The sequence below is a fragment of the Sphaerodactylus townsendi genome, linkage group LG04, assembly GCF_021028975.2.
Source record: "Sphaerodactylus townsendi isolate TG3544 linkage group LG04, MPM_Stown_v2.3, whole genome shotgun sequence".
Taxonomy (NCBI): Eukaryota; Metazoa; Chordata; class Lepidosauria; order Squamata; family Sphaerodactylidae; genus Sphaerodactylus; species Sphaerodactylus townsendi.
Genome location: NC_059428.1, coordinates 142473231 through 142500494, shown reverse-complemented (window position 1 = coordinate 142500494; position 27264 = coordinate 142473231). Strand labels below are relative to the sequence as shown.

Genomic DNA, 27264 nt, shown 5'->3' with positions numbered 1-27264 from the left:
GAGGTGGCATCCCTATCCTGGTACGATGGAAACGACGAGAGAATGAATGAATGAATGAATGAATGAATGAAAAAGGACTGTAACCCCTGCCCTCCCCTCTCAGCGATTTGCTTCTTTCCCACCCCAAACCCCGACCTCGCCCCCCTCCCTTCGGTTCCCCTTCTCCCTTCCTTAGAGGGGGTGTGTCATGGGCAGTCCGTCCCATTGGCTGGTGCGCTAGCTGGCGGCCAGAACGCGGCTCTCATTGGCTGCGACGCGTTCGGCGGAGCGAGCCAGCTGTGAGCCCGGGTACCCAGGGTGGGCAGGAGGCCGCAGCGAAGCTGGCAGCTGGACTGACCGAGGGCCCCTGGCCTGGGAGGACAGTGGAGGTTTCCTGGCAGGGGTGAGTGGGGAACGGCGGGCGGGGGGCAGTTTGTGCGCTGAAGGGCGGCCAGTTGCGGCTGGTTCTGCCTGGAGAATAGTGATGCGGAGATGAAACTGACATTTGAGCAGAAAGGTGAGCTTTTATACATCTGCCTAATCTGCTGACTTTATTCTTGGGAGGTGGGAGAGGTGCAGCCATCTCCCCTTTCACCCTTTCTAACCTTGTCCCCCCCCCAGTTTCTTTATTATCCCCCCCACCTTATTTCACAAAGCTCCAGCCAGAGGTTTCTGCAGAGGCCTTCCCGAAATCTCCACTGCCCCCTCCCCAACCCCCACACACAGACACTCAGTTTTTGGGGAGGGGGGCTCCAAATGTTTCCTCACTTTGCTTTTTTGGTTCTTTCTGGAAAATCCCCCTCCCTCCTGTTTCTGTCTAGGTAACCCAAGCTCTCCAATGTTTCTACTGGGGGGGGGGGGGAGAGAATCCTTCATTTTTCAAGGTAATTTTTCAGTTCAATGCTCTGTCCTTCCCCCAGAGACCACAGGGAAGATTCTTCCCCCCCCCTTCCTGCACCACAATCCTGTGAGGTAGGTTAAACAGTGGGAATGTCCCCCAATGAGGCTTGTGGATGACCTGGTATCTGAACTCAGGTTTCTCCAAACAAACCATGCTGTCCCATCCCTCCACCCCACACACATAACTGAGGTGGGATGTTTTGAGGTTTCCCCATAATTCTTCTCCTCTCTCCCCAAGGTCTGTTGCGAATCCACATAATTGCTCATCTGCCTACCCTCTCCCCAAAGAAGAAAAAGAAGAGTTTAGATTTATACCCCTCCCTTCCTGTCCTGTAAGGAGACTCCAAGGGGCTTACAATCTCCTTCCCTTCCCCACAACAAACACCCTGTGAGGTAGGTGGTGCTGAGAGAGCTCTGTAGAGCTGTGACTAGCCCAAGGTCACCCAGCTGGCATGTGTGGGAGTGCACAGGCTGATCTGAATTCCCCAGATAAGCCTCCACAGCTCAAGTGGCAGAGCTGGGAATCAAACCCGGTTCCTCCAGATTAGAGTGTACCTGCTCTTAACCACTACACCACACTGGCTCTCAAAACAAGCCTCTATCCCATTTTAAAGGGTCTTCCTGTTTCCAAGAGTTCTGTCTCTCCCCGTTCTCTGCCACTCTGTATTGACTGGGCCCATTCTGAAGGCGCCCCATTTCTCTTGCTAAGCCCTTCTGCACCATTCTGTTAGGTTCGTCTGGCTGCAGCCCTGTCCTTTCCAGCATCCTCCGGTGACCCCAGGAAGGAACAGAGGGCTCCCATCAGGCCCAGAACAGGTCTTTAGCTCAGGGGCAGCTTTGCCAGAGAGATTTTGCCATTTCCCTTGGCCTTCTTCCAGCATCCCTCACTCGCAACAAATATTGTGACAGATCTCTGCCAAGACTCGAGCTGCAAGCTCGATTAATCGTCGAATGCTTTTGTTGATTGATAACGGGGCTTGCAGTCAAAAGGAGCACTTAATTTTCCTCCCCAGTTTTCATGCTGTCGTAAGAAATGGAAAATCAACGCCAAGGGGGGGCGGGGAGGAGTGCTCAAGACTTGGCTGCATTGGCCAGTCACAGTTTGTGAAACCTTCAGACTCCCTTCTTAAGTTAATTCTTCCCTTTGTAATTATAAAGCTTTTCTGTCTCAAACCCGAAGAGGCCAGGCATCAAAGGTGTCTGCCGCGTTCACAACCCTGTTATGTAAGGAAGAGTGGAGAGATGGTGACACATCCTAAGTCGTTCAACTTTGTGGCTGAATGGAGGGTTTCGGGCCCAGCTCTCTTTATCCAAAAGTCAAATGAAACCAGAGGCTAGAAAATAGATTTGAGGTTCGGGGGATGCCGAGAGTTACCCCAGCCCTACACATCCGCTCTGATCCAGCATAGTGTGTACCTGAGGATGTGTTTGGCAATTAATTGTGGACCTGTCTGTGATCTTCTACTATGAATCTAAGTCAGACGAACCAGCCCTTAAACCTTAATATTGGGCTAAATGTAATGAGTTTTCTCTGGAAGCCAGTGAGCTGCTTAAAGAGATTTAGTCACTTAAAAGTGGGTCTGGTTTGTGCTGGGCTGAACGGGATGAAACTTCGGCTACCTGGGGCCCCTTTCGGGTTCAAGATTTGCCCTGCCTGTTCACAGCCCCAGTCACCAGATTTAAGTATCCTCAGATCTGGCCAACTTCACTATTAGTCTCTGGATTAAAAACATTTCCTGTTTAGCACACCATATCTCCTAGCCCTCCTTTCCCTCCCTCTGAGCACGCAAGCCCGGCTCTTTGCCAGGATTCCTAAAAGGCGAGATCAACGTAGACGCCAGACACAACAAGAGACTTTTCCACTGTCCCGGCTGGGTGACCGAAATGTAATCTCCGTCGGGTGCTGGTACCCTGCAGGCTGCTGACCAACCACATGCAAAATAGATTTCCCTGAAGGCGGCTGTCAGACCACATGCAAAATAGATTTCCAGCCAAATGAGATCAGGTTTTGCAAGCAGCTCTCTCTCTCTGGAGAGGATGTAAATACCAGGAAGCCATCCTGTTACAGCTGTTTCATCCAGAATAGGACTGGGTGCTTGTTGGGCCACCTGGCTGCTAGCCCTTTCCAGGAACAGCAATCCAAATGTTGGCCTAGGGTCTGCTGAGCACCTACTTCACAAGGCTGTTGTGCAGATCGAGCAGAGGAAGGAAAAACCCAGAATGTCATCCTCAGCTCCTTGGAGAAAGACAGGATTTTTTAAAGGACAGACGTAAGGAGTTGTGAAAGGATCACGGAGGACCTGAACATTCTCAGTCAGCTGACTTTGGAAACCCATTTTTTGAACCGCTACCTGATTTGGTGAGACCTCCTTGAGGATGACAATCTTTGTGAATCAGAATCAATAAGATGATCACTGTCTTAGCAGAGAAAGGCTTGTCGTTGTGGTGAATGTGAGATGGCGTAGGCAAGACTCCCGAATGGCTACCAGGAACTCTGGTTATTGGGAGTGTGGGACTGGTTTTGCCCCACGCGCAGTGTTGGGCTTAAGCACAGCCCTATCTGAGTGTGGTATGTTTGCAAATCTGCAGAATTGTAGGAAAAATGCAGAATTTACTCTGCCTGCTGAAAACAGAATCATAGAGTTGGAAGAGACCCCAAGGCCATCAAGTCCAACCCCCTGCAGTGCAGGAACACACAATCAAAGCACTCCCGGCATATGTTCATCCAACCTCTGCTTAAAAGCCTCCAAAGAAGGAGACTCCACCAAATCTCTCTGTTTGCTTTTATTGGTGTACGGGGCAGGGTGACAAAGAAATCATAGCCCTGGGGGATAGCAGGCAGGTTTGGAAGTTGCAGGTTCTCATCCACCTGGGAGAATCTTTTTCCAAAATGGCCAGGTTTGAGTCAGAGGGAAAGTCTTTCCTTGAGGCGGGACCCTGGCAGGAGGAACTGGAGTCATAAACATTGGCTCCGTACGTAGCCGTGGCGAAAAGGCAAAGTCCTCGTCAGGAATTACTTAGGACGGGAATGGACATAAATCAGCAGGTGTCGTTAAGAGCTACGGTGAGTCCGTGTGTGGAGTCTGCGTACAAGTTTGGACGCCGTGTCTCAAAAAAGATGTCCCTGGAAACCGTTCCAGTAAAAGACGACTAAAAGGAAGGCAGGATTAGAGCGCTTTCCCTACCAGGAGCAGCTAAGGAGCTTTTCAGTTTGGGGAAAGACAACCTGGCAACTTGTGCAGCGAAGAGGTAACCTGGGGTCAGGGCAGGGTAGATATGGTTAAAGTTACGCGTGAGGTAGAAAAAGGAGATGGAGAATTCATTCTCCTGTTTTGCTGGAAGGGAACCCGGAAACATAGTTGGGAAGTAGATTTAGGACAGACTCCAATAAGCATGTTTTATTTTTCATAATTAATCAGTGGAGTTTCATAACGCTCGGCCTCCTTTGTTATTTCTTTCACAGCCCAGTGGCCAGCTAGAGAAAGCCATTAAGCCCGTTCAAAAGTCACCAGTGAGTTCTTCTCGGGCAGATCTCTGCCCCCACCCACATAATTCTGGTTATTAATTGAGCTTTGTGGCTACCTCTCATGTGTGCCTAGGACACTTTGGCCTTCACAGAACTCATTAATGCTGCTGTTGCCAACTGCGGCAGAAGGGGGGTGGGGTTAGAGTTCAGTGTTTGATCTCTAGTAATTCTGCGGCACTCGATAAAAATTTGCAGCAGATGAGCCTGTCTTTTTGACAAAATGCCTACACCGGATGTTTGAATGAGAACTCCTGGCAACGCAGCACTATGTCTGGTCCAGCGTGCTTGCATTGCTACCCCATTTCCCAAAATGCTGCCACTCAAGCCAAGATATTTCAGGTTTCTTCCCATCTTCCCAGTTGTGTCTTGATTTCTAATGTCTGGGGACCACCTTTTGTGGGTGCCCTGACACCTGGTGTTCTCCCCAAATCCTATAGACCGAGAGGTGTACAGCTTTCCAGTGAATTACAGTTGTGGGCACAGTTCCATCTTTTCAGAATCTTGTGAAGGAATCGACTTGCGAGGCCTGGGGTTTTAATCTTGGTTTTTGTCACTAGATTCTCATTTATTGGGTGTTTTAGGGGCAAACTTGGAAGGGTGGGATATGGATCAGAAAAAAGCAGGCTGCAGATTCAGTTGCGGCACTGAGAGAAAGAGTTAACTGTGCTTACGATAAGAAACCAACATCGTCTTCGCTTCCAAGAGCATTCCTGAATAATGGAGAAGGGAAGTTTGGCTCCGGTCTTCGTAAAACAGCACGGATTGGATTTGACAGGTCTGTTCCGTGGAGGAAAGGTGCTGAGCTCATTCTTGTGTGATTCCTTCTGACAAATAACTTGTCACATTTCCCCCACAATCCTTCCTCTTAAGGAATGAGGCTAGTGCACTCTCTTCTCTTCCTTTTGATGCTCAGGACACCCATGCAAGGTAGAGTTGGTAGGGAGGGGTGGAGAGTGACATAAGGCCACCTGGCCAGTGTTGTGGTTAAGCAGGGATTTGAACCGGGGGTCTTCCAAGGCCAACACTCTTGTTCGCTGCAGGACCCTTATTATGTAAAGCACTGCTTATTTTCGGTGGTGAAATGCCGAATAGTCCCAAATAGCTGTTCTTTTCTGGGTTTTTCAGGCTGTGTGTGTGTTCCTAGTTGGATTGTAGTTTCTGTAGAGTTACCAAACAGACTTAAGCTGCTACCTCCTGCCTAATAATTCTGTTCGCTTGGTGGTGCCCCCCTCCCTTTCTTCCATTGGTTTCCACGGCAACCGGGTAATGGTGGTTTGCCCTCCTTTCGGGCTCATTTGTTTGTCCCCTCCGCTCACATCCCCGGCCTGCCGTGGGTACCATGGCAACACATCCAGGGGCAGGTGGGGCTGCTTCCTTTTCCTCCTGCAGTGAGTTCAGAAGAGCGCTGCGGTTGCTCCTGATCAGCTACTCTAGAGTTGCAGCGGCAGATCCTCCACATGTGTAGGTAAGTGGGCCAAGCACGCAGGCAAGTGAATTCATGCTCGCTTTGCACTGGAGTGCCAGGGCATCGGCTCAGTGCTTTACGAGAGGTTGTTGCGTTGTGTTCTGTTGCATTGCGCGTGCAGAATTTCAGTGGCCTGGGATCTCTTTCCTTGGACCTGTCGTAAGACTGGGGAGAAGGGAATTCAGATGGCAGAGCTCTTTGTATTGTGTGGCTTGTTCGGACATGCGAATCCATCTTGTAATGGGGAACATGGTGCCAAGAGGTGGGAACGGACAGCCACAGGTGGAATGAGGTTTGGCAAGGGGAGCGTAACCCAGTGTTCCAGGCCTGTGTCATCTAAAGCCTCCTGGGAAATGAAATATTCCCAGATGTTTGAATAGATTTGCAATTGCCCGGGAAGGGTAACGGCCAAACTGTTAAGAGCCAGTGTGATGTAGTGGTTAAGAGCAGGTGCACTCTAATCTGGAGAACCGGGTTTGATTCCCCACTCCTCCACTTGAGTGGCAGAGGCGTATCTGGTGAACCAAATGTGTTTCCGCACTCCTACATTCCTGCTGGGCTAGTCACCTTGGGCTAGTCACAGTTCTCTCAGAACTCTCTCTGTTCTCTCAGAACTCTCTCAGAACCTACCTCTGTTGTGGGAAGAAGTGAAATGAGCTTGTAAGCCATCTTGAATCTCCCTATAGAAGAGAAAGGTGGGGTATAAATCCAAACTCTTATTATTATTAGTGAGATGGGGATACGCTTTGGTGATTTCCCTGAAGCATCTTCCCCAGATGGAAACGGGAGACACTCTGGTACTTCTGGTTTGAACTGAGAGGGGTGGTGGAGCATTTGAGTAGTAGAAGAAGAGGAGGAGTTTGGATTTATATCCCCCCTTTCTCTCCTGTAAGGAGACTCAAAGGGGCTGACAATCTCCTTTCCCTTCCTCTCCCCACAACAAACACCCTGTGAGGTAGGTGGGGCTGAGAGAGCTCCGTAAAACCATGACTAGCCCAAGGTCACCCAGCTGGCATGTGTTGGAGTTCACACGCTAACCTGGTTCACCAGATAAGCCTCCACTGCTCAAGCGGCAGAGCAGGGACTCAAACACGGTTCTCCAGATTAGAGTGCACCTGCTCTTAACCACTACACCACGCTGGTTCCTAATGAGGTTTGAAGCAGGGGGAGAGAAACACATTCAGTTCCTTTTAGGAGCCTATTCTCCTGTACATAGCCAAGAAAGCCACACATAGAAAGGCTCATGTTCAGTTCTATCACTCTCTCACAAACCCCACTGCTGGGCAGACTCACACACCCCCAAACTCAGAGCCCCAATTTCAGCCCCAGGTTGGGGGGGAAAACCTCTCTCCATCTCCCCTTGATTTTCTGCATTAAGTCCCTGTGAATGTCAGGATGGATCCTGTCAGCAGGAAAAGGGGGGGCTGACATGGGGGGTGTTGACTTTACTGCGGCAACTTGTGGATACCTGGCGCCTCCCTTCTTCCTCTCTTCACAGGGTTCCCCCGGACACTAAAATCTTGTCGACAGGGAAGTGTGATCTGTTCCCAGGACTGGTTTCGCTTTGAAGTGTAAAATGGGGAAAGCCATCTGGTGTGGGGTGGAAGGGGATCTCTCTTTTCTTGTGTACCCGATGCATCACGGGAATAAACAGCTTTGGAACGATCCAACAGTCTTTGTTATTTCCAGACCCGAAGGTCTGACAGTGAATTTCTCAGCCCCTTTTGGGAGATCGGAGGAGTTGGTCTAATTCATCACCAACATTCTCCAGGTTGCAAAGCCCATAATAAGCTGCGTGGCCTGAGGCAGCTGCCAGAAGGTACTCGGATGTGGATTAACATGAAGCAAGAGTCCTTGTGTACGCAGGGCTGCAAAAGGAGGAGGGACCGCAGCGTGGTCTGTGAGTCAGCACATGTTTGATTCCTGCCAACCTCAGCTGAACTGGATTTGACCTGCTTTGCAAGCTTACTGCTGAGAGCCTATGAGCCGGGGAAAGAACGCTTTTGTGTCATGGTGGGGGAAGGCCAGTGAGCTCGACAGATGTTACTCTACTCTTCGATTCCCTTGACAGCCAATTACAACTAAGACCATTCAGGGTTTCTGCAAAGGAACCGGAGGAAACTTTCTGAGGTTTTTGGGCTTCCAGCGGCCTCTCCCCAAGTCTGGCGGCGAATGGCTGTTACGTCAATTAATAGCTCCTAGATAACTATCGCTCTGCAGCCTGCAGAAATTGTAAAGTCCTTTTCGCTAAAAGCTGCCTTTGAGTTTTGACATGAAATTATTTATCTAAGGTGGGTGGAAGCAACCGGAGGCTAAAGGTTTTGATTCAGCTTCATTCTTGGTTTGGGAGTCCTGAGAGAGAAACAATGGAAATCAGCACAGCCGGTTTTGAATTCTTCCATATCCAAGTCAGGAAGGGAAGAAGTAACCATGCAGCGTCTTAGCAGCTGAAGACTGCAGCTCACCGCATGTGCGGTGCAAACTCTGTTGGTTGCAATACTTTTATGAAGCCAAATAAAACAAACATTAAAAAAGGAAAGCCAGCATCTACAGCATAGCCAAGTCTCCGAGGGGGGGAGGGGGGCATGTCTCCTAATCTCTTGGCAGATCAGTGAATAGCCAGGCTGGTCCTCAAGATGTCTTCAAGGAGCTGGGGATGTTTAGTTTGGTTAAGAGGTGAAGAGGTGACATGGTAGCCCTGTTTAGATATTTGAAGGGATGTCATGTTGGTGAGGGAGCAAGCTTGTTTTCTACTGCTCCAGAGACTGAGACCAGGAGTAATGGGTTCAAGGTGAAGGAAAAGAGATGCCACCAAGACATCCTGACTGTCAGGGCTGTTTGACAATGGAATGCACTGCCTCAGAGGGTGGTGGAGTCTCCTTCTTTGGAGGTTTTTTAAGAGAGGCTGGATGGCCATCTGTCAGGAGTGCTTTGATTGTGTCTTTGTGCATGGCAGGGGGCTGGACTTGATGGCCCTTGGGGTCTCTTCCAGCTCTATGACTCTATGTCTAAGGGTGTGCTGCCACTGCTGTTTTTAAATCTGTTTTGACAGCTGTTTAATTGCCTCTGGTTCCCCTCAGAGAATCTTGGGAGCTGTAGTTGAATGAAGGTGCTGAGAATGTTCTTAGAACTACCGAACGACAGTTGCCTAGACTGCCCAAGAGGAAGGGATGAAGTGTTACACAAGAGCGGGATAGAAGCTCTTTTGGTTTACTTCAGAGGTCACTTCTTTGAATCTGTCATTTTGTTTGCTTTATGCCCTTGCAAGAGACTCACTCCCGGCCCCATTTTCCCAGGCCTTCTCCCCAGTCAGTAAGTGATGTCCCTTTCATTTGCGGGCGTCCTTGACTTGACCAGCCGTAGAAAGGGGTGGGAAGGAGGTGATCTTCACATCGGTTGAGTGACGGTGGCAGTGCCCCAAGGAAAGGGATCAAGCGGTAACTTTACGTAACCGCCAAAACAGCGCCAAGCGGCTGAAATCACAAAGCAGCTGGGGATGGGGACAGAGAAAAAGGCTTTGTCTTTATTGGAAATGGTGTGTTTCTCTCTAGAACGCGCAGCCTGTAGTTTTGACATTGTCGAGCTCAACTCTAAAACCTCGCAGGGTGGAAGGCTGGTTTATTTCCACAATACTGACCTTATAGGGAGAGGAGAAAATCAGATTTTTGGAGGTGACGTGCAGGCCTTTAGACAGGGCAGTTGGACACTCAGAGGATGGATTCAGTTGTCAGGCAAGTCCTGGTATTGGAGTTGTTCCTCTGCCCTGGTCAACCAGTGGATCTTTGTATTAGTCCAACTAGTAGCCAAAGAGAGGAAGCTGTGATCCAGAAAGCCTGTGGTTTAAATCTCAATCTGAGGCAAAACCTGTCCTCTCAGCTCAATCCTCCATGCAAGATGAGAGCTAGTGATACCAACCTGCCTTGCAAGTTTGTTGTAAGGATTGCCTTGTCTCTGTATTATGAAATGCTTCCAATGGTTGCTCGTGCCATCTAACTGCTCCAGTGTTAGTTTCAGAGCTGTGTCCCATTAGATCTCTTTCTGGAGAAAGAGAAAACTGGCATAGTGCTTGGTGCCTGTCTGTAGATAAAACGACTGTAACGTTTTAACTCCTTTGCTTCAAAATCTGATCCACTTTTAGTGCTCCCAGGGTACAGCCAGGAGAATCTTTTGAGAGTAAATCCTGGTATTGGAATCTGTTCACTTTGTACGCTCATGTTCTATGTTGCAGTCTGGATCGTGAGACAGAGTAACCTATTAAATCAAAACAACACCCCCCCCCCAAGGAACGCACCCAAACTCTGGAGTCAGAAATCTATCCTTTCTGTGCTCTGACCAGCTGAGATGAGACTGAATTTGTGTTTCTCTCTCTCTCTCTCTCTCTCTCCCTCTCTCTCTCTCTCTCTCTCTCTCTCCCCTCCCCCTTCCCCTCCTCCCTCCCTCAGGTCATCGGCGGAGACAGAAGGATCCGTGCTTGTTTTTCCAACGTAGAGCAAAGAATAGAATGGCGTTGATGCTGCTCAACCGACATCTGACTTGTTTGCTGCAACAGAACTCCAGGATATTTGCAGCTGGTCAGTTGGCAATATGCGTTTCTGTGGTTCCCTAACCTCAGGCTGTGGTTTTCAAAAGTTGGGGTTTCCCACATTAGGCAATCCTTGGTGAGAAAAGAAATGGGGAGGGACAGATTTCTTGAAAGACCGCTCCTGCACATCCAGTATTGCTTATGTTTTTTTGGGGGGGAGGGGTCTTCCATCACCTAGAATCATAGAGTTGGAAGTGACCCCCAAGGGCCTTCAAGTCCAACCCCCTGCAATGCAGGAACACACTCCTGACAGATGGCCATCGAGCCTCTCTTTAAAAACCTCCAAAGATGGAGACTCCACCACCCTCCGAGGTAGTGCATTGCACTGTTGAACAGCCCTGACCGTCAGGAAGTTCTTCCTGATGTTTAGGTGGAATCTCTTTTCCTTCACCTTGAACCCATGATTCCTGGTCCTAGTCTCTGGAGCAGCAGAAAACAAGCTTGCTCCCTCACCAACATGACATCCCTTCTAAACATGGCCATCATGTCACCTCTTAACTTTCTCTTCACCAAACTAAACATCCCCAGCTCCTAAGTCTCTCCTTGTAGGGCATGGATTCCAGACCTTTTGCCACTGTGGTTGCCCTCCTAAAATAGAGTGCCAGTGTAGCCATATGTGAACACAGTTTGCACTGTGGTGGGTATCTAGAGGTTGAATTACTCTATTAAATGGTCTTCTGGATCCGCCCTTGGAGAGAGGTAACGGTTCGCCTGGCAGGCCAGAAGCTGAAATATCTGAGTTTGAATGCAGTTAAGCTCTCTGTGCAACGTCAGGGCCGCTACTGTCTTTCAGCCCAACTTTCCTCACAGGGTTGTTGTTAAGGTGAAATAAGGAAAGGAAAGGCATATCGCACCTTGCTGGGAGAGTAGGGCAAAAACGGCCAGCGTAGAACTGCTTAGCGATGCTTGGGTTGCCAAGCAGTCAACAAACAAGTTCAACGAATGAACTCCAGGGGGTCTTTGCCACTTGGCAGTGACCGCTCTCTGCCTCTGTAGATGTATTTGCAAGTCTGAAAGATTCCTTGGCTTCCTCCAGCACACACTGCAGGTTTTGTGGGCTTGAATTCTTGCGACTTTTCTCCACGCAACCCGGGAGACATGGGCAAGCAGGCCGGCCCCTGGCTTTCAGCGCTTCTGGCCTTTAAGAGGCCTTTGAATTCCTCTGAGTTGGGGGAAGGGTTCCCTGGAAGCCGCCCCCTTCTGCAATTAGTCGGTTCTCTGGGGCTTCTTTGGTTTCGCTGGCAGCTTTTTATAAATAAGGCCCAGAAGATTGTGAAATTGCTGTGTTTACATTCTACCGCGTTCCCGTCAATTTGGTCTGCTGCTCTCGGGACCCTGCAGATTCTAGTTGGAATAACAGCCAAGAATGTTTGGGAAGCCGGACTTCTTGGAGAGGTCTAGTTTCTCACTAGTCACTAAACTTTACGGAGCGGGGAGAAGGGTTAGAGAAGGGATTGTTTTTACTGTGTGATGGGCACGCACTGCAGAACCACATTTGAAACACTTGCACGAAGGCAGGTTAAACCAGGATGGAGAGACGTGGACTCAAATCCCTACATGACTCTGAAACTCAGTTGGGCCAATCATTTCAAAGGACGAGTGTGAAGATAAAATTAAAGGAGGGGAGAAACCCCTGCTCTGCCTTGAGTGGCATTGGGCCAGCCCTTTCTTTCAACCAGACCTACCTGACAGGGTCGTTGTAAGAATGAAACAGAAGAGTGGGGACCCAGCCACACCTCCTCAAACTCCTTGGATAAAGACCGAGTTTTTTAGAAATGTACCAGATAACTGTGACACACGTGTCCAGAAGTAACACACTTCTCTCTGTGATACACCTCTAAGGATGCCAGCCACAGATGCAGGCGAAACGGAAACACAGCCCGGAAAGCCCACAACAACCAGTTGAGTCCGGCCGTGAAAGCCTTTGACAATGCATTGTACCAGATAACGTTTATGAATCATGATAATATGGTGTGATGCCCTCCCGTCTCACTTCAAGTAGCACGGGTGTTCAGAGCAGGGCCAAGGTGGATCTTAACTCGGTCCATTTATATTTTTTGCAGGACACAGAGGAATCAGCCAAGCTGCGGCCAAAATCGACGTAGAGTTTGACTATGACGGGCCTCTCATGAAGACTGAAGTCCCCGGCCCCAAATCCAGGGTAAATTGATAACATCGAGGTCGTCCATCTTCCCAGCCCACCTCTCTCCAATTTTTTTTAGTCTTCCTAAGGCTAGCCATGGTGATGATCCTAGAAAACTTCAACAGTCCCAGTAAAAGGATTGTTTCTCATCACGTATTCAAGGCAGGCAGGGCTATGTACATGCATTGCAGTTCTGCTGGAGCTAAGGCGGCTTACAGCATTAAAACAATACATGTAAAATGCAGCTCTGCTATAAAATTAAAATAACAATCTAGAAGACCTTCATAGATCACCTCACTCAACTCCTCTGCCTGTCAAACTACTGGCTATTTGATCTACCCAGGGAAGTCAGAATGTTGGCAAGTTGCATTTCTGATTAGTTTTTCCTTTCCTTTCCTTTCTAGGAACTAATGAAACAGTTGAATGGGATCCAGGTAAGGTTTTTGCTTAGCTGGGGGGGAGGGGGGGAAGCTATAACCTTATGGAGCTCTGTAAGAACAGAAGTCAGTTATGCAAACCAACCTTTCTTGGGGAGGGAGGAGTCAATTATTATTATTATTATTATTATTATTATTATTATTATTATTATTATTATTAATAATAATAATAATAATAATAATAATAATAATAATAATAATAATAATAATAATAATAATAATAATAATAATAATAATAATAATAATAATAATAAACCGCCCTCCCCTGAAGGGCTCAGAGAGATTCCCACCCTGAGAGATTCCCACCCTGGATACCTTTGTGCTAAACACCTTCTTCTGAACTTGTTTATTTATGCTACCCTGCCATTCTTCAAGGCGGCTGACAGCAGTAGCTTAGCTAGAATGAAGTGACAGACCCCAAATACCTTCTTCCCTTAAAATATGCCTGCCATTCAAATCTTCTCCAAGGGCCTGAAGATCTTCACGGAGTGGTCCCCCTCAAATCTTCAGGAAGCCCCTCCCGCAGAGCCATGCTGGAAAAGCCCCTGGCTGATGTCAATGTAGGACAGGGCTTCTCCTTCTTTGTCTCTTGTATACCGCAGTTGGCACACAAGACACACGGAAGGAGACAGCCTTTCAAAGATGTGGGTCCCAGATCACAAAGGGCTTTGAGGGTCTTAGCCAGCCCCTTGTCTAAACTTTGGACACTCGTGTTGCTGTTTTGAAATGGCCAACATGTGTTCCTGGCAGTAACCGTTGTTGGACAGCCACATTATGGACCAGTTAAAGCACTACCAGGCAAAAAGTTTGTGTTGTCACTAGACCTGGCGGGGCAGGGACAGAAAAACACAGATTCACCAGCCTGCCACCATCTCCCTGGTCCCTTAAACCTGGAATTAGTCTTTCCCAAGCCCAGCGTCATTCTATGCAGACTATAAACAAATGGCCTTCCTTCCTCCTGCCTTCCAGAATGCGGAAGCGGTCCACTTTTTTTGTAACTATGAGGAGAGCCGAGGGAATTACCTCGTTGACGTGGATGGGAACCGGATGTTGGATCTCTACTCTCAGATCTCTTCCATCCCGATAGGTAAGGCTCCGAGAGGCGGTGCTCCCGTGGCCGTTTGCAGATTCTCTCCACGGGCGGGATTCCCTTTCACGAGATGCCGCGAGGGCGGTCCGCTTAGCTGGCTGTAAAGATGGTTTGAAACAAGCAGCGTGCAGATAAAGTGCGATCAATTATTGTTGTAACGTGATGTCACAGAAAGTTTGGAGAAGAGAGAAATTTTTCAGAGAAATTTTTCTCTCTTTCTCACAACACTAGAACCGGGGGGCATACATTGAAAATGCTGGGGGGGAAGAATTAGGACTAATCAAAGAAAACATTTCTTCACACAATGCGTGGTTGGTGTTTGGAATATGCTGCCACAGGAGGTGGTGATAGCCACTAACCTGGAGAGCTTTAAAAGGGGCATGGACAGATTGATGGAGGAGAAGTCGATCTATGGCTACCAACCTTGATCCTCCTTGATCTGAGATTGCAAATGCCTTAGCAGACCAGGTGCTCGGGAGCGGGAGCAGCAGCAGAAGGCCATTGCTTTCACCTCCTGCCTGTGAGCTCCCCTAGGCACCTGGTGGACCACTGCGAGTAGCAGAGTGCTGGACTAGATGGACTCTGGTCTGATCCAGCAAGGCTCTTTCTTATCTTCTTATGTTCTTAAAGCTCACAAGCATTCTTACTGACCGGACTGAGTTTTTAATTTGCTCGTTCATGCGTCTTCACATTTGACTTGTTTAAGGAAACAAAGCTGTTGGAAGAGTGCCCAGCCGTACATTAGCTGCCGTGTAAGACCACTCCCCCCAGATAAAAAAACAACAGAAGTTCTTTTGCTGGGGTGGTTATTTTGAAGACCACAAGGTTGGCTGAGCTGTTTTTGGTACAATGGAACGTATTTCAACAGCTTGGGGTGAATACAGCAGCTGTAGAATATGAAGAACTGCCACATTTCTCAGGCACTCCATCATTCTTCCGGTCCTTCCTCTTTCCTAACCCCCCCCCCCCAAAAAAAAAAAAAAACAACCACCCAGGACATTTTGATGTCCCCTAAATCTCTCATTGCTTGCAAAAGCCGCACAAACGGGGCCTGCTAGAAGCAGGTGAGAGCATTTCCTCTTCTCCTGTTCCAGGTTACAGCCACCCGTCTTTGATCAAGCTCCTCCAACAGCCCCAGAATCTGGTAAGCTGCTTCGTTTCAAAGTCAGCCGTGCAAATTCGCTCACATGTGGGAAAACTTTTTAATATTCCCGATTCGTGTATCCTTTGGAACATTGCCAGACACGGAACAATGCCTCTGTTCCTCTCCGGTTTGAGGAAAAGCAGTGGTTTTTTTCCCCTAGAAGAAAACACCCCAGCTGTTGACTCTAGGAAGTAGGCTATCTGGAATCTCTCCTTTTCGACCCCTAACCAGACAGTGACATGCTGCCCCCTTCCTTTGCTTAGCTGTGCTGGTTTTTTTGCACAGGGATATTTACCTGAGAGGTAGTAGCCCAAGGATCAGGGGACTGTGGCTATTTGCGGCAAGGCACTTGGCCAGAGTTCCTGAGATGACAGTATCTTTGTAAGCCGCAGAGTCTTTTCCAGGGCCAGCATTACCACGAATATTATTGCGTGGAAATGTTGTAGATAGAAGTGGGGTACTCCTAGTCACTGCAAGTGAGGTTTATACATTACTGGTGGCAGACCGGCCAATCTCAAGGTTGAACCGAAGAACTTCAGACATTAGACCAAAAACAAAGAGAGATTGTCGGGCCTGAACTGGGGAGCAACAGTGGCGTAGTGGTTAAGAGCGGGTGCACTCTGGAGGAACCAGGTTTGATTCCCAGCTCTGCTGCCTGAGCTGTGGAGGCTTATCTGGGGAATTCAGATTAGCCTGTGCACTCCAACACATGCCAGCTGGGTGACCTTGGGCTAGTCACAGTTCTTCGGAGCTCTCTCAGCCCCACCTACCTCACAGGGTGTTTGTTGTGTGGGGGGGGGAAGGGAAAGGATTTTATCAGCCCCTTTGAGTCTCCTTACAGGAGAGAAAGGGGGGATATAAATCCAACTCTTCTTCTTCTTCTTCTTCTTCTTCTTCTTCTTCTTCTTCTTCTTCTTCTTCTTCTTCTTCTTCTTCTTCTTCTTCTTCTTCTTCTTCTTCTTCTTCTTCTTCTTCTTCTTCTTCTTCTTCTTCTTCTTCTTCTTCTTCTTCAAAATGGGAGTGGGGTGAAGTTAAGGGTTTAAACCTTCCCCACCCACCTACAATGAAGTCCTGTTCCAAAGGAGTGGGCACTCTGTGCAGCTACCAGAGCCTTAAGAGAACTTTTCAAAGGCTGAGGATCAAGCGAGTGGTCTGGCCCTTAGCCCGTAGCGAGGGGATCCTATGGCATTCAAAAGTTTTGGGGATGGGAGTATGTAGTTTTGTGGTTCCTGTAGTCAGTCCTCTTTTGTAATCTTTTCTCCTTTGTAGTTTGTAGTTGTATCTTTTGTAGTTTTAACTCTGTAGTCTCTCCCTTTTGTAAATCTTGTCGTTTTTTCTAGCCGAGGTGGCAGTTTGTTTTGTAGGTGGTTTGATTGCCTTTAGTAGTTAGTTGCCCTTTATATGATCTGTTGTGGGTCCCAAAGGGCACAGTTGTTGTTTTTTGCTTGAGCTGGTAGGTGAGTTAGTGGGGATAGTTTGGTAGGGGTGGTTTGCATGCGGCGATGGCACAGTTGGGGCCATTTCCTGTTGTCTATGATGTTATATTATTATGTTATATTATTATGTTTAAGATGCGATGATCTGTTATTATGCTGTGATGCTATGATGTTATTCTGCTATTGTGTTATGAAATGTTGTACTGTAATGTCATGACTACTGATGTCCTTGCTTTTTTGATATTTGATATTTGGGGATATGTTTACTGATTCTGCTGTTTTGCTATTTGCTGTTTTGATATTCGATTAGTGTTGGATGTTATTTGCTTGTTGTTCGCCACCATGAGCCCTACGGGGGAGGGTGGGGTATAAACTGAATAAATGAAATGAGTGAAATGAAACTAACATGGGAACTTCACCGCCATGTTTTCCCACGGACTCTCAACTTTCACAGTGGACTTTCCTTTCTTTTTCAGAGCACTTTCATCAACCGGCCTGCCCTGGGGATTCTGCCCCCTGAAAACTTTGCGGAAAGGCTGAAGGACTCGTTGCTGACAGTAAGTTTCCTGCGGGGGGGAGCATTGCTAGAAAAGACCCAAAGCAAGTGATCTGGCAGCCCATTGCTTGGTTCGTGGCCGAAAGCCCCGTGCAGAGCAGAGGTTAGAGTGTTGGACCTGGGAGGCTGCAGCGTGAACTGGCATCTAACCTACCACGCAAGGTTGTTGTGCGGATAAAATGGAGGAGAAGAGAACAATGTGAGCTGCTTTGGGGAGAAAGGCGAGGCATAAAGGAAGTATGTAAATGAGCTTCTCCTGTCCGGGCATTCTGGTCCTTTCTCGCCACCTGTCATGCCGACTGGCAGGCAGAGGTGGGGCCCTGGCGTGGGATGGAGTTGCCAGGATATTTTGGGTCTTCTGGCAACGGACTCCGTCACGACTGATCACAGCTCAAAGGGCCAGCGGGATCCTGTGGGAGGGGATGGGGAAGCCTATGAAATCCAATACATTGGATTGAAATTGAAATCCTCAGCTGTTTCCCCCAAGGCCAACTGTGGTCCACTAACTGGGAAAATTCACAGTAGGCCATTACAAAGATAACTTCAATAGGTCTGACCGCTCCTTGCTGAGCTATTGCAGCACTGGCAAGCCGACATTTTTTCCTCTCCCCCCTGTTTGTTTACAGGTGGCTCCTAAGGGCATGTCCCAGGTGGTGACCATGTCGTGCGGCTCTTGCTCTAACGAAAACGCCTTTAAAACCATCTTCATGTGGTACAGGGTGAGTAGGAACTGCTCGGATTCTCCCGTTACTCTGAAATGGGTTCTTCTAGAAGTGTGCCTGCACTTCTGAAGCATGGAGGACGGTTTTGCACATGACACGTCCCTGTTTCAATTACCAAGCTTTGTGGTTCACAAGATCTTTGGGCAGCAAAGGAAAGTGCCAGGAGACAGCCACTGTGCTGCTTGGGGCAGACATTGGTCCACTGAATGGACCAAAGGCCAGGAGGAAGCAGCTTCCTATGTTCACTGTTCATCTTTTTTTTCCCCCCACTGCAACTTTCTGGCATAACTTCGCAGCACATGAGCGCACTTCCAGCTCTTACATGCCCTAATGTTGGCGTGGAATCTATGCATGTGCAGATCCCCCACACATGTAGCTTTCTGGCCACCTGATTGCTTCAATGTACGTGAGACCTGCGTACAGGTACATCATGTGTAGGTGGTTGCTCTTCTCTTGAAAGAGGCTTATCCTCGAGGTTGAAGATCTCCAAAGGTCTTTGTGAGGCCATCACTGCCTCCTGCTCGCTGGCAGAAATCTAGAGCTGGTGCATCCCAGCCTCTGCCTGCAGACTCCCAGATAACAGCAGCCGTGACTTGACTTGCTAGGCCTCTATCCCAGGGGTTCTCTGTGTGTCTTCTCCTTCTCCCATAGTCACTGTCTTCCAAACAGTGTTACGACACTCATGTTTCACAGCACTGGAGCGAACCTCTCCAAAACGTTCAGAGGGAAACCTCTCACTTCCTTTGTTTGTGTGTTTCTTCCAGAACAAAGAACGGGGCCGCAACAGCGTTACCAAGGAAGAGCTGGAGACATGCATGATCAACCAGGTGAGCTGCCCTTTGCTCCTGGCAGAGCTGGGCTTTGAAATTACTAGAGATTTTTAAAAGTATGGAAAGGGGAAGGGGTCATGACTCTGCTTCTGAAAGAGTTTTCTGTGTATGCGAAGCACCCTGTTGCCCACCAGACACACACACCCACACCCACACCCACACCCCCACCCCCAGTGCTGAGAAGGGGTTACTAAAGCAATATTTCTGAGTGCTGAGAAGGGGTTACTAAAGCAACCTCCCTGCCCAATAGGGACTGGAGGTGCGTGTGTGTGGCGGCGCCACTATTTGAATCCCACCACCATCGGAACCTGTTATTAAAATGTTTGGATCCCACCACTGCCAAGGAGCCTTATTTTGGGGGGAAATGTTGGAAGCTGGCCTCCGCAATTGTGGGAAAGCCCCCCTCCCATCTGGTTTACATAATCCAGCTTCATGGCAGGCGGAGGGGGGGGGGAGAGAAGAAAAGACTATTCTGCCACCTGGCGGACACCAAGCATAACTGTACAATATTGATTTCCCCGTTTTTTTTAAAATTTCAGCCTCCAGGTTGTCCAGACTATAGCATGCTGTCCTTTATGGGTGGATTTCACGGGAGAACTATGGGTAAGGGGGAAATTAACATTTTTGGTCTCGGGTTGCGGGTGAGCCAGGTTCATCCAGCTGGAATGGGCGGGGCTCCTTAATCGTTCCAAGTAGCCGCCCTCCCCTTATGTATGGTCTGAAAATGCAATTCGTGACTCGGCCATTGCACAAATGCATGATGCAACACAAGCTTGGATGAAACCTGCCAAAGGCCAGATTGATGCATGAATCAGGATGTGACAAGCTGGAACGGGTCCAAGATGGTCAAAGGTCTGGAATCCATGCCCTATGAGAAGAGACTTAGGGAGCTGGGGATGTTTAGTTTGGTGAAGAGAAGGTGAAGAGGTGACATGGTAGCCCTGTTTAGATATTGGAAGGGATGTCATGCTGGTGAGACTAGTTTTCTTGTTTTCTGCGGCCCCAGAGACTAGGACCAGGAGTTTTCTGTAGCCCCAGAGACTTGTTTGTTTTCTGTGGCCCCAGAGACTAGGACCAGGACTAATGGGCTCAAGGTGCAAGAAAAGAGATTCCCCCTAAACATCAGGAAAAACTTCCTGACAGTAAGGGCTGTTCGATGGTGGAATGCACTACCTCGGAGGGTTTCTAAAGAGAGGCTGGGTGGCCATCTGTCAGGTGTGCTGTGATTGTGTGTTCCTGCATGGCAGGGGGTTGGACTTGATAGTCCTTGGGGTCTCTCCCGACTTTATGATTCTATGTCCTGGTACTGCATGAACAGACTTCCTCTGCAGGTGGAACGTACTGCGTTGGAAGGCTCTCCTCTGTGAAAAAGGGGGAAAGATCCCCAACAACACAAGAAAAGCTACCCAGGGTAGCTACCCAAGAAGGCTCCCTTTCTGATCTGCTAGCTTTCTGCCTGGGGAGACTGAGGCTTTTGTAGATGTAAAAAACGCTATCTGTCTACCTGCCACCTGAATTGGAACAATCTCTCTGCCTCCTCAGGACTCTGCAGCCCTATCCTTTTGCGCGGTTCAGGATTCTGTAACTCAATCTGGCTTTAAGCCGGTTCGGCATGCGTGATGGCAAGTGCAAGTAAGGGAGGCGGGATACCCTCTCGATCGGGTGTGTTTCCCCCCTTCTCTGCATAGGCTGCTTGGCCGCCACCCACTCGAAAGCCATCCACAAGCTGGACATCCCTTCATTTGACTGGCCCATCGCTCCATTTCCGAAACTCAAGTACCCCCTGGAGGAGTTTGTAAAAGAGAACAAGCAGGAAGAGGCCCGTTGTTTGGAGGAGGTGAGAGAGAGCTTAGTGTTGAGGTCCCCTGAAAGAGGACTGTTAGCCCTTCCCCCCCCCCCATCCTACCCCCCTGACTCATCGTGAGAAGCCCCTTTCTCCCACATCCCGGGACAACAACCTGTGCCTTCATTCAAAGTTCTGATTCTGCAGCCATGCATGAGTAAACACTATGCACACTTTCCAGAACTGTATAGAGAGCAGCAGTCGCTTAGTGCACTCTAATCTGGAGCACTGGGTTTGATTCCCCACTCTGCCACTTCAGCTGTGGAGGCTTACCTGGTGAACCCGGTTAGCTTGGGCACTCCAACAGATGCTAGCTGGGTGACCTTGGGCTAGTCGCAGTTCTTTGAAGCTCTCAGCCCCACTCACCTCACAGGGTGTTTTGGGGGCAGGGGCGGCAAAGGGAAAGGAGATTGTAAGCCCCTTTGTGTCTCCTTACAGGCTGTCATCGTAATCAAAGAAGAATTGTGTAGCTCCAAACGGCCTGTGCAAATTCATCCCTTTAGCTTTGTCTGCATTGATAATTTGACATCCACAACCTTCTCTGTATTTTTATTAACAGCATTGTTCTTAAAGGGCACAATCCGACACCCCCAGTATGGCATTCATTTGGCACGCAGAAGACCTATATGTTCTCTTGGTTTTTCTTCTAAATGAAGTTGACTGACAGCGAGGAAAACATTGTTTTATCAACTCTGTCCATGTACAGGTGGAAGATTTGATTGTCAAATACAGGAAAAAGAAAAAAGTGGTCGCTGGAATCATTGTAGAACCGATTCAGTCGGAAGGGGGAGACAACCACGCCTCGGATGACTTCTTCCGAAAGTTGAGGGACATTACCCGAAAGGTTGGTCCAGGTGACGTTTACAAGTGGGAACCCTTTGGGGTGGAGGAGGAAACCCATGTTGTTGTTTAGCCTATCAATCTCTGCCTCCTGATCCACGAGGCACCGCCCCTTAGCCATCAGACCCTGCCCTGTGCGGTTAGAATTTCCAGAGACTGTGCAGGGTTGCACGTGCTCCTGTCACCTGCCATTCCCATTTTGTAGATTGGAAGTGGAGACTGAAAGAGTTTGGTTTGCCCAAAGCTTGCTCCAGAAGTTGGATTCAAAATCCTGGCTTCCTCGGTCTTCCTCTGCTCACTCAGTCTTCAGTCTCTAACCTGATCCTGCATTGAGCAGGGAGTTGGACTAGATGGCCTGTATGGCCCCTTCCAACTCTACGATCCCATGCCTCTCTGTTTTTCATTCACGGCCAAGGTGGAAATCAGGAGGCTCCAGTCTCTCCTGCTGTGTCCCGATCTCTTGGCTCGATCCAAACTCGCTTTCCCCCAATCTCTTTGAACAGCACGGCTGTGGTTTCCTGGTGGACGAGGTCCAGACGGGCGGTGGCTGCACTGGCAAATTCTGGGCCCACGAACACTGGGGCCTAGAAGACCCGGCTGACGTGCTGAGCTTCAGTAAGAAGATGATGACGGGCGGGTTTTTCCACAAGGAGGAATTCCGGCCCAATGCTGTAAGCCTGCTGGGTTCTGTGGCTATGATAACACACAGGCACTGGAGGAATTAATGTTTGAATGGCCTGCCATCCTTCCAGCCAGGACTACACAACTCCTTCAGTTGTGCTAAGCGTGAACAGATCTTGGGCACATTATATAGTCCTGATCATCTTTGCTTTCATGTGGATGTGTTTGTTTGCGTACGTTTCTAGCCCTCATGGCAATCTTGAAAATGAAATGTTGGAAGCCTGAGTTCGGATTCCTCAGGGATCATATCTTCTGAGGCTCTTTTCAGGGTTCATTTGGTTATGGAAGTTGCTGGGAGTCATTCCCAGAATCCCTCTTTTAGCACTGGGCTTGAGTTTTAGGGGATGTGACCTTATAAGATAGAGGAAAGGTCTCTGGGTATGGGCTGAGAGCCAGCGTGGTGTAGTGGTTAAGAGCAGGTTCGCTCTAATCTGGAGAACAGGGTTTGATTCCCCGCTCTGCCACCTGAGCTGTGGAGGCTTACCTGGTGAACCAGATTAGCTTGTGCACTCCAACAGATGCCGGCTGGGTGACCTTGGGCTAGTCGCAGTTCTTCAAAGCTCTCTCAGCCCCACTCACCTCACAGGGTGTTTTGGGGGCAGGGGCGGCAAAGGAAAAGGAGATTGTAAACCTTTTACAGGGGGGATATAAATCCAAACTCTTCTTCTTCTGTCCATCTGCGACGTAGCCGTATCGGATTTTTAACACATGGCTCGGGGATCCCTCCAAGAACCTCCTGCTAGCAGAAGTCATGAACGTTATTAAAAGAGAAGATCTCCTAAGCAACGCCGTCCACGCGGGGAAGGCTCTCTTGGCAGGGCTGCTAGATTTACAGGTAGGAACCCATCGGCAGGTCTCATCTGGAGCGGCTCGGGAATCTTGTGAGCATGGGAAAGAGAAAAGCTGCCTTGAGCAATGACGAAAGTTAAATAGTTACATGGCGTGGAGTAAAAAATATTTGATAGATATCTCAGCATACGCTCCGATCCACGTTCAGTGGCAGCCCTCAACACCGCTGCCAAAAACAGAAGAAGCTTTCCTTAAGAGAGCCATCGTGGTGTTGCGGTTAAGAGCAGGTGGATTCTAACCTGGAGAACCGGGTTTGATTCCCCACTCCTCCACCTGAGTGACAAAGGCTTATCTGGTGAACCAGAAGTGTTTCTGCACTCCTACATTCCTGCTGGGTGATCTTGGGCTAGTCCCAGTTCTCTCAGGACTCTCTCAGCCCCACCTACCTCACAAGGTGTCTGTTGTGGGTGGGGAGGGAAAGGAGCTTGTAAGCCACCTTGAGTCTCCTCACAGGAGAGAAATGTGGGGTATAAATCCAAACTCTTCTTCTTTAAGGTGTGAGCAGAGTAGAATGCTACAAACCCTCTGTGAATCCCTGTATGTTTTGTCCCACCCTCGCCACAACGTGGTACAAATGAAACACTATCTTCCCGAACTAGCAGGGCGCAAATCAATCCGTTTTCTAATGATCTGGCATGGTACCAGGAAAGCACCATTTTCTTGGTTGATACAACAGTTTGCTTTTCATCAGTACCGGAACCATAGGGTGATGGTTTATTTTTAACTCTGACATTGAAACCATTTTGCCAGATCTTGGCCAGTGTGCTGTCCATCTCCATTTTCCCCTGGGAGAGGTTTTGGTTCTTTTGTCGGGAAAGCCAACAGCAGCGGGTAACATCCTGATCCTCGCCTTGTCTCCTTTCAAACTTGAGCATTAATAATAAATTCTCTCCCTTTCTAGGATCGCTACCCTCACCTGATCAGCAGGGCACGAGGACGGGGGACGTTCTGTTCCTTTGACTCTCCAAACGACGCCATAAGGAACAAGCTCATATTATTAGCCAGAAACAAAGGTAAGGTGCTGTTAGTTGTAGCGGGAGCCATTCCACATGGTGCTTAGGGCTGCATGCCAGTAAAAAATGATAATAAAAGTTAGTATTTTGCACCGTGACAAGCCAAGTCCTTTGATGTACAGGGATTTTCCAGGCAAAGTCACTACGCAATTTATTCCATGGTGGTTGTTTTCTCTGCATAATTTATTCCAGCACTGCTGATTTTGCGAGGGACAACAGGGACCTAATTTGTTCAGACTGACAATTTGGAATTGCCATGGCCGAGAACATTGGTGTGTTTTTAATGTGAAGTCCGCAGACTGTGTGTGGGTGTGTGCTGACTTAAGGCGACCCTCGAACTTTGCACTGGGCGATTTGCCTGGGAGAGGGGGTGAAAATATCTCCTTTGTACCTTCTCTGCCCTCAGGTGTCGTTTTGGGAGGCAGCGGCGACCGATCGATCCGTTTCCGACCCACCTTGGTCTTCCGAGACCATCATGCACATCTCTTCCTGAACATCTTCAGCGATATCTTGGCAGACTTCAAGTAACAGAGTCCCGCCTTGCACCACGCAAGCCCAAATCCCACAGAGTCTGAGAATTAGTTTATTTAAAATCATATATATATATACACACACATTTATATCTCTATTTTCACTAACAGGAGGTTTTTTTACAGTCATTGCCCCCATGCTTGATGCCAATCCGAGCTGTTTCGGACCAGAACTGTGGACACTGATGGCATTTCTGGGGTTTCTTGCAGGTGTTCTGAGTTCCAGGTAGGGGAGTTCAAACAGACCGTGGCTGCTCACCCTTCCATGATTCAGCCCTTGCCAGATTTTAAGGCGGGGGGGGGGGGGGGGGTTTGGGCAGGGCATCTTCTTTAGAATCTCTTTAAAATACACACAAAAACTTCAAGGCTGTGGGCGGCATGTTTGAAGGAACACCAGTGTTTTCACAGCCCTACAACTCCTGGCACACCAGTTGTCGCTTTGGGAGAAGGGCCATCGCTCCCAGCTTGGATTGGGGCTTGCCCAGAAGCTGCCATTTCCACACCCCTTTCTGTAGCGTTTCCATTTATCTGCAGCCGCCAGTTTTTGCTACGACATTTTGTAAATTGAGGTGGGAGGATTGAGCAGCGCAGTGTAAAAGCCACCCGCGCACCTCACCCCTTACCCCCCTGGGAGTGCAAATCGGAGGGGAAGCGTTCGGGATCTCTGTCAGCCTCGGGAGCCTCGATCCAGCCTCAGATGAGGGTTGGCCCAGATTGGCTGTCTTTTCGACCGAGAGGTGAGCCAGGAACGAGTGTGGGATCTTTGGCACACTCGGCCTCTTCTCTGCTGTGGAGGTGCCGCCCTGAACGTGCTGCTCTTCCCTTTCCCAAACCACCCACAAGCAAACGTGTCCTTTTGGGCAGTTGTGTGCGATTCCTTTCTCAGTGAACAACCCTGAGTGGGACCAGACATAGGTGCAGAGCGGCCCCATCTTGACTCCGTGGCTGGAGCCAAACAGATTCCCTGAGCAGTACCTAATGTTTCTCAGGTGTCTACTTGTGGGCCGTCGCCTGCCAGGGGTTTGCCCAACCCAATCATTTGAGGTGGAAAAATAGGGATGACCACATGTTTCCAAGGCCTTGCAAGGTCTGACTTAACAATTTGCTGTGCCGTGATCAAAGTATACGTATGGGTCTTCTTTCCGATGCCAGTTTTGGTACCCAGAAGAAAGGAAGAAGCACCAGAGTTTGTGAGTGCGAAGATGTTTGTTTGTTGGTTTGCGAAGAGGTTTTCTGCTAAGCAGAAAGGGTTGTCTTTGATAGGGACCGGGGAAGAGAAAGCAACTGTGTGAGTTTAAGAAAACGTTCAGTCCCGCCCCGCTCGACACTACTTTCCTACAGTTGCTTCTTGTGGAGGGGGGGGGCGAGCATAGGTATAGAGCAGACTGGACCAGACAGAACTGTTTCTTATTGTGCCTTTTATGCCCCCACCCTGATGCTTCCCACCTACCCCAACTGCTAGCATCCATTGCTGTCTCTTTCCCTTCATGTCAGCTTTGGCTGAAGGGGTGGGGAGAAAAGTTTTAGAGCAGTAACGTAAAAAGAAACAAGCCGCCCTTCCTCCAAATTGTTGATGTGTCCCGTCTCCCTGATGTTCCCCAACACAACATCAAAACGGAAGAGACTATCAAGCGGCAGATGGCCAGATTTGGTTCTCGGCGCCGCCCGTTGCCCTCTTTTTTCACACTCGATTAACTCAGTGTTTATCCCCTGGACTCTGCAACTGCAGCATTTTCTTGTCGCTGTGCGGTGGTTAATCCAGAGGCCCGTGGTGCTGAACGCCGGGGGCATCGGCCCAAAACACCCCATCCCAAAGTAGCTATTTGCCCGCATGCACCTAAGCAGGACCGATCACCGCTCAGCTACTTGAGCATGAGCAAAGTGCCCCGCAGCGATACTTCGCCAAGTGCTTCAAATCAGCCGGCCAACTGTTTTCCCCCTCTCATTTTGGTTTATGTCTTCTGGGATGCTCTCTGGGATGCCCAGATTTTTTGTTGTTGTTGTTGTATGTTGCAGGGGACGGGGGCAGGGCACAAACATGCACAAAAGTTCCAAGCCTCCTTGATGCACTGGGAATAGTTGGGAGTTCTCAGCATTTGCTGGTACCTGTATGACACTCTGGCCTTCCGAGCCATCAATCTATTTGAACTATCGTTCAGCATTTTCAGATCAACTGGGGTAGTCCCAGTTTCATCTCCGTCCCATTTTTCCCAAGCTTCAGGCGTGGGAAAAGAGGTTCACATCTGCTGCCAACTGGGGGAATCCTGGTTCCTTCAAAATACCATGCAGTTGAGGGGATTCCCATTTCTATCAACCCTTTTTCCGTAACCAAATCCAAGGTCTGGTAACCAAGACTTTTGCCACACTCTGTTTTGGGATATTTGTGCGGGGTGGGGGAGGGTATAAACACTTCTCAGCGTGCTTTTTTTAGCAGTAATTTTTATGGAAATCTTAACTGTGAACCGGCATACACACCCTAAAGGTTACCACAGCATGGTAGAGGCTTTGCCTCTGCAGCGTCTAATTCTATTCTAAAAGTAATAATTTTGTTTACAACCTGTTGACTGTGCCAAATCCATGCATAAAGCCGACACGTAACCGACCTTTATGTTTAACCAATAGCCATGTCCCATGGATCCATGAGATAAGTTTCCTTGTGTTAATCTGTATTCTTAAAATAAAAATATTTATAGCTGAA

At 48.9% G+C, this 27264-nt stretch overlaps 1 protein-coding gene across 3 annotated transcripts; it reads left to right on the top strand.

Moving 5' to 3' along the window:
• The first annotated feature begins 253 nt into the window (after positions 1-253).
• On the top strand, positions 254-27264 carry ABAT (4-aminobutyrate aminotransferase). Of its 3 annotated transcripts, none has more exons than XM_048493809.1 (16): positions 254-382; positions 10313-10441; positions 12516-12613; positions 13000-13029; positions 14002-14119; positions 15217-15266; positions 17179-17259; positions 17885-17977; positions 18745-18807; positions 19350-19413; positions 20499-20647; positions 21360-21497; positions 21997-22164; positions 22863-23009; positions 23925-24036; positions 24443-27264. In XM_048493809.1, exons 2-16 carry the CDS (start codon positions 10372-10374, stop codon positions 24562-24564), a joined length of 1503 nt encoding a protein of 500 aa, XP_048349766.1. In that variant the 5' UTR covers positions 254-382; positions 10313-10371; the 3' UTR covers positions 24565-27264. The 3 variants fall into 3 exon arrangements, with proteins under 3 accessions (XP_048349766.1, XP_048349764.1, XP_048349765.1); XM_048493807.1 differs by lacking the exon at positions 254-382 and adding an exon at positions 457-496; XM_048493808.1 differs by lacking the exon at positions 254-382 and adding an exon at positions 5734-5870.

What these genes read in the sequence shown, in the direction of transcription:
- ABAT (XM_048493807.1), top strand. Translation starts at nt 472, where the DNA reads ATGAAACTGACATTTGAGCAGAAAG. An exon ending in GATCTCTTCCATCCCGATAG is followed by an intron (nt 14,120 to 15,216) that starts GTAAGGCTCCGA and finishes CTCCTGTTCCAG; the next exon opens with GTTACAGCCACCCGTCTTTG. An exon ending in AGGCCCGTTGTTTGGAGGAG is followed by an intron (nt 20,648 to 21,359) that starts GTGAGAGAGAGC and finishes GTCCATGTACAG; the next exon opens with GTGGAAGATTTGATTGTCAA.